This window comes from Lactuca serriola, chromosome 3, assembly GCF_051521515.1.
Source record: "Lactuca serriola cultivar US96UC23 chromosome 3, Lser_US96UC23_V15, whole genome shotgun sequence".
Lineage (NCBI taxonomy): Eukaryota > Viridiplantae > Streptophyta > Magnoliopsida > Asterales > Asteraceae > Lactuca > Lactuca serriola.
Window position 1 is genome coordinate 116,301,694 of NC_136410.1, and position 6,168 is coordinate 116,307,861.

Consider the following 6,168-nt stretch of genomic DNA (forward strand, 5'->3'; position numbering starts at 1 on the left):
GGTTCAATTCCTAGGACATCTTGTTAATCAGGAAGGGATATTGGTCGATCCGGCCAAGGTTGAGGCGGTGATGAGTTGGGAGGTGCCGAAGTCACCCTCTGAGATCAGGAGTTTCCTTGGGTTGGCAGGGTATTATCGGAGATTTATTAAGGACTTCTCCAGAATTGCAATGCCACTCACTAGGTTGACCCGAAAGGGGGTTGCATTCTCATGGGGACCCGAGCAGCAGACCTCTTTTGAGACACTTCGCCAGAGATTGTGCGAAGCCCCGGTGTTAGCTCTCCCGGAAGGGATGGAGGATTTTGTAGTTTATTGTGATGCATCTATTTCGGGGTTGGGTGCAGTTCTAATGCAAAGAGGGCATGTAATAGCATATGCATCGAGGCAGCTGAAGCCTCACGAGGCGAGATATCCCACGCATGATCTAGAACTGGGGGCGGTAGTGTTCGCCCTCAAGATTTGGCGTCATTACTTGTATGGGGTTCGTTGCACGATATACACGGACCATAAGAGTTTGAAGTACTTGATGGACCAGCCCAACCTAAACATGCATCAGAGGAGGTGGTTGGATGTGGTCAAGGATTATGATTGCGAGATCCTGTACCACCCGGGCAAGGCTAATGTGGTAGCAGATGCGTTGAGCCGTAAGGGGGAGAGCACTCCACTACGAAATGTATGTTTGAGATTGACCGTGATAGCTCCAGTACTGGATGCCATTCGTGGGGCACAGTCTGAGGCTAAGCAACCGGAAATGCAGAAGAGGGAACGGGTCGTTGGTTTGGTTTCAGAGTTCGTTACGGATGTTCGAGGGTTGATGACCTTTCAGGGTCGGATTTGGGTACCGTTTGTGGGCGGTACACGTACTACTTTGATGGAGGAGGCACATCGATCGAAATTCTCGATCCATCCCGGGGCTACAAAGATGTATTTGGATTTGAGGAGAGAATATTGGTGGCCCTGCATGAAGAGGGACGTCGCGTGGTTTGTCGAGAGGTGCTTGACCTGCCGTAGGGTTAAGGCCGAGCACCAGAGACCGCATGGCAAGTTGCAGCCATTGGAGGTTCCCGAGTGGAAGTGGGAACAGATCACTATGGATTTCATCACCAAATTGCCGAGGACTGCCAGAGGAGTTAATGCAATTTGGGTGATTGTAGACAGATTGACGAAGAGCGCTCACTTCCTTGCCATTAGTGAGAGTTCTTCAGCAGAGAAATTGGCGGAGGTGTATGTGAGAGAAGTAGTATCTCGGCATGGGGTGCCGATCTCGATTGTTTCAGATCGTGATGTGCGTTTCACTTCCAGGTTCTGGAAGAAATTTCATGAGGAGTTGGGTACTAGATTGCATTTTAATACCGCATATCATCCCCAGACAGACGGTCAGAGTGAGCGGACGATTCAGACGCTCGAGGACATGCTTCGGGCGTGTGTGCTGGATTTTGGGGGTAGCTGGGATGCGTATTTGCCCTTGGCGGAGTTTTCCTACAACAACAGCCATCATTCGAGCATCGGTATGCCGCCCTTTGAGCTGTTGTATGGTAGGAGGTGTCGGACCCCCATTTATTGGGGAGAGGTGGGACAGAGAGTGATGGGCAGTACAGAGATCGTGCTTCAGACGACAGAGTAGATTCAACAGGTTAGACAGAGGTTATTGACCGCCCAGAGCCGACAGAAAAGTTATGCAGACAGACGTCGGTCCGAGCTTGAGTTTCAGGTCGGCGACTTCGTACTCCTGAAGGTCTCTCCTTGGAAAGGAGTGATTCGATTCAGGAAGAGGGGCAAGTTGGGGCCCCGGTATATCGGGCCTTTTCGTGTGATTGCGAGGGTAGGCCGGGTGGCCTACCGTTTGGAGTTACCAACGAAATTGAGACAGATCCACGACACTTTTCATGTGTCGCAATTGAGAAAGTGTATAGCCGATGAGTCGGCAGTGGTTCCATTAGAGGACATTCAGGTGGATGCGAGCCTGAATTATGCCGAGAGACCAGTGGCCATCAGAGATCGGAAGATCAAGGTCCTGAGGAATAAGGAGATACCTCTGGTGTTAGTTCAGTGGCAGCACCGGAAGGGATCGGAAATGACCTGGGAGCCGGAGTGTGAGATGCGGGAGCAGCATCCGGAGCTATTTTCAGAGTGAGACTTCGAGGGCGAAGTCTAGTCCTAGTGGGGGAGAGTTGTAACAGCCCGGAATTCCAGGTATTGTTATATTTATGATTTTGGGTGTTTTAAGAGGGGACTCGGCGAGTTGGAGCTCAGACTCGCCGAGTAGGATCGCGGATCTGGTCGCGGGTTCGCGACTGGACTCGGCGAGTCCGGATATGGACTCGGCGAGTCCGCGCTGTTTAGCGAAACCCTAACTTTCTAGGTTTGGGACATATATAAGGGGCCTTATGGTCGTCATTGTTCACCCCAGCCCTTTGAGTGAAACCCTAATTCGATTGTGAGCATCTGGAGCAAGGTAGAAGACCATTATTGATCTTGGAAGTGTTATTTTGCAAGGAAGAGGAGGCTTGGTTAAGGGAACAACAGGAGAAGCTATATTCTGAGAGTTGGGGACACGGAGCAACGTTATCCAGGTAATATTTTCGAGTTGTTTCCTTCTATGTTGATGTGTATATGGATTTAGGGTTTATTGAACCCTTTTGTGGCTAGATTGAGTGTTTCCTTAGTCCCCCAAGCGATTGGAACCCTATATTAGGACCCTTGGAAGTCCAGAGTGTCCCATGCCTGAGCTTTTCGGGAATCAAGGGAGGTTTTGGATTGGAATCCTTATGCCTTAGGTCAAAACGTCAATTATGAGTCATGGGGTGTATTATAAGCACCGAAATAAGGACTTTACGTGATGAACCGGTCTAGGAAGGCCAGACCTATGAACTGCCGGAGCAGATCTGACCTTAGAAAGCAGTTTGAGCGGTTGCATGGCATGGACTCGCCGAGTCCGATGAACAGACTCGGCGAGTAGCTTGAAGATTGCCTTAGAATGGTCATGTCCGGGTTATGGGTTGGATCGGTGAGTCAGGGCGAGTTAGAGAGGGTTAACAGGTGGTCTGAGTCGAACTGGGACTCGCCGAGTTGTTCTTCAGACTCGGCGAGTTGAGTCGGGGTGGCCCCGTGATTCTTCCAGGAGGAACTCGTCGAGTCAGGGGGGATACTCGACGTGTAGAAAGGGAATCTCAGAGGATTGGTGAGAACGTCTAGACTCGCCGAGTCGCCCTAGCGCTCGCCGAGTCCGGTCAAAGTTGACTGTTGACCGTTGACCAGAGTGGACCTGTGTTGACTTCTTAGGGATAGTCAACATTAGAGATATAAAGTGTTAACTAGGGACATATGATGTTATAGGAGGATTAGAGCTCGGAGGATCGGGCACGAGGGATTCCCAGGGTTGTGAGATATCTAGACACGCGAGGTGAGTCTTCTCACTATACTTTACCTTGAGTAGGTAACCAGAGTTATATGATAGAGTATTTGTATGCTATGTATGTTATGTGTTGCACTACATTCTTCTATATGATTTATGCTATGCTTGTTTACAGAGTTAGAACCTGAGGGTTCGCAGAGTATGGGTGCACGGACCCACAGAGTTATAGCCTCGAGTGGCTAATATGTGTTATGTGGTATTTTGGGGAACTCACTAAGCTTTATGCTTACAGTGTTGGTGTTATTTGTTTCAGGTACTAGTGAGGATCGCGGGAAGGCGCCGGCCTGATCAGTGCACACACGCGGGATTTTATATTATGTGATCTTGGGGTTTTTGTATGCTATGAAATGAATTACAAACAATGATGTTTTTATGAATATTAAATGAATTTTGCCTTTATAAAATGCGAAAAATTATTTTTAAATTCTTGGTGTTACAATAAGTTATATTTTTGGTTTCCTTTTATGGGTGTATATTTTTCGGTTTTTCAATTTGTAGTTTGGTTTTTTATCACTCCAAAGATAAACGAGTTTGAGTTAAATTTTTCTAACCCAACAACTTATTTAGTATATATGTCATGTTCGGGTTAGTATATAATTTTGCAAGTTGACCTATAAATCCGATTATTTTATTAGATTAAAAAAATGCAAAAAAAATAGAATTATTAAATAAAGGAGAAAGAGTAAAGACTAATAAGTAATAAGTAAATATATGTTATTTAGACTTCTTACTTGTGACCTACGAACCCAAATAATTAAATGAGTTATAAGGGTTGAGTCCGAGTTTCGTCTTTCCCAATTAGGTTTACCAAAGCGACACAAAGATTTAAATGAATCGTGTTCGGGTTGAGTTTTCTTACCCACAAACCCGATTATTTTATTAAATTAAAAAAATGAAAAAAATATAATTATTAAGTAAAGGAGAAAAAGTAAAGACTAATAAGTAAATATATAATATTTAGACTTCTTGTCATTAACCCACGAACCCATATAATTAAATTTTCTCCGAATTTAAGAAAACTCAACCCGAACACAAAAAAGGTTTACTACATATCACCCGAATACAAAACGATTATCATCCTAAATTACCGGATATCCGGTTTCGGTGTACACCTCTAATCATTATAAATTATAAATGGATAAGAGACCACTCTACAACGAAATAAAAAAAAATGATAAATTTACAATAAAAGTTCTTTTATATACCAAAATGCAAATCTGATAATTTTAGAACTTGAAATCGGACAACGATATCACGTGCAAAACACACCCTAAAACCCCAATTGGAGAAGCGTTTCTTGATCAAGAACGAAGCAATTCAATTTGGGGATTTTAGAAGCCTCTCTTCAGATCTTCGTTAACACAAATGGGTTTTGTCCAAGAAGCAAGAGAGAATCACGTGAAGAAGAAAGTCGAAGAAGGTATAAACCCTAAACCACCATCACTTTCCAATTCTAATCACGATTGTTGCTATTACTAATGATTCTCTCTAAATTGTTCCCAATTTATATGTTGAATGTTATCCGGTTTATGTAAGAATCCTAAGCGTTTTTACGAATTTGAGTATCATGATTTCTTAACCCTGCAATGACATTTTCAACTAAATAAGTCAAATTCACACATCAAGCGGCTATTTAGGAAACATAATTAGGGTTCTTTCGCTTCATCGTGTATAATCTTCAATCAACTCCCTCTATTCCACCAAAAATCCGAACATTTTCCAAATTAATATGAATCTCTGTCAAATTAAGAAGAAACATCAAACATTACAAAATCATCTCCACAATTCAATAAATCGATCTGATATTCTTTATTTCTCTTTAAGCTATGCTTTCTTGTTCATTATCTGCAGCTTTACGAAGCAAAATGAAGGCAAAAGCACTAAAGGAATGTGATTATTACACTGCGAAATATGCTGAGTGTGCTTCAGGAAGAACATTTTCTGTTGTATGGGCATGTCGTAAACAAGCTAAAGAACTGAATAACTGTCTTCATGAATTGTAAGTTCATTCTTCAAACCCTTTAAAGTTGTTTACTTTTTCTGCAATTAGGTCTTAATTATGGTTGATTTGGTTGCAGCACGAATGACAATGTTTTGGAGAAAATGAAGAAAGAATACTCACTTCAAGAAGACGCGAAGAGACCCATTGGAGTCTAAATATGTTTGTTTTTCTAGACATATGCTATGGAATTTGCTAAAATGTCTAGATTTTTAGTTTTATTTCAACAAAACTTATGTAGACATAAAGTTTATGTACTAGTTTTATTATAAACCAAGTTAATCTATGGATTTGATAACTTTTTCTTGTTTGGATTCTAGAAAAAAGCAAATTAGGGCATTTACAATCTAACACTAAATCCTATTTTTTGCATCAAGTTTGGTGTGAAGTTGCTTCAACCTACCACCATTTGTTACACTAAAAATATTATTGGTAAATAGTAAAACATGAGATGAGTGTTAAAATTTAACTAGTTTGGTTTTGGTATTAAAGTTTCCTTGGTAATAATTGGTACTTCAACTTTGAATTTATACAAATTTAATTATACATTGAAATTTAACAAGTTTGGTTATGGTATTAAAGTTTTTAATGTAATAATTGGTCCTTCAACTTTGAATTTATGCAATTTTAATTATTCATTAAAGTCTAACAAGTTTGGTTTTGGTATTAAAGTTTCCTTTGTGAAAATTGGTCCTTGAACTTTGAATTTATACAATTTTAATTATTCATTGAAATTATTCATCAAGTGTTGTCA

At 41.7% G+C, this 6,168-nt stretch overlaps 1 protein-coding gene across 1 annotated transcript; it reads left to right on the forward strand.

The window, feature by feature from the left end:
• The first annotated feature begins 4,639 nt into the window (after positions 1 to 4,639).
• On the forward strand, positions 4,640 to 5,712 carry LOC145093090 (Cytochrome c oxidase biogenesis protein Cmc1-like protein). Its single transcript, XM_079031131.1, has 3 exons — positions 4,640 to 4,835; positions 5,267 to 5,414; positions 5,494 to 5,712. The coding sequence occupies exons 1-3, from the start codon at positions 4,781 to 4,783 to the stop codon at positions 5,570 to 5,572; spliced, it is 282 nt and encodes a 93-aa protein (XP_078887257.1). The 5' UTR covers positions 4,640 to 4,780; the 3' UTR covers positions 5,573 to 5,712.
• The last annotated feature ends 456 nt before the right edge of the window (positions 5,713 to 6,168 follow it).

Bases quoted from the DNA above. Each gene is read 5' to 3' on its own strand.
- LOC145093090 (XM_079031131.1), top strand. From the start codon at position 4,781: ATGGGTTTTGTCCAAGAAGCAAGAGAGAATCACGTGAAGAAGAAAGTC. The intron at 4,836-5,266 runs GTATAAACCCTA...CATTATCTGCAG, and splicing joins GAAGAAGAAAGTCGAAGAAG to CTTTACGAAGCAAAATGAAG. The intron at 5,415-5,493 runs GTAAGTTCATTC...ATTTGGTTGCAG, and splicing joins AATAACTGTCTTCATGAATT to CACGAATGACAATGTTTTGG.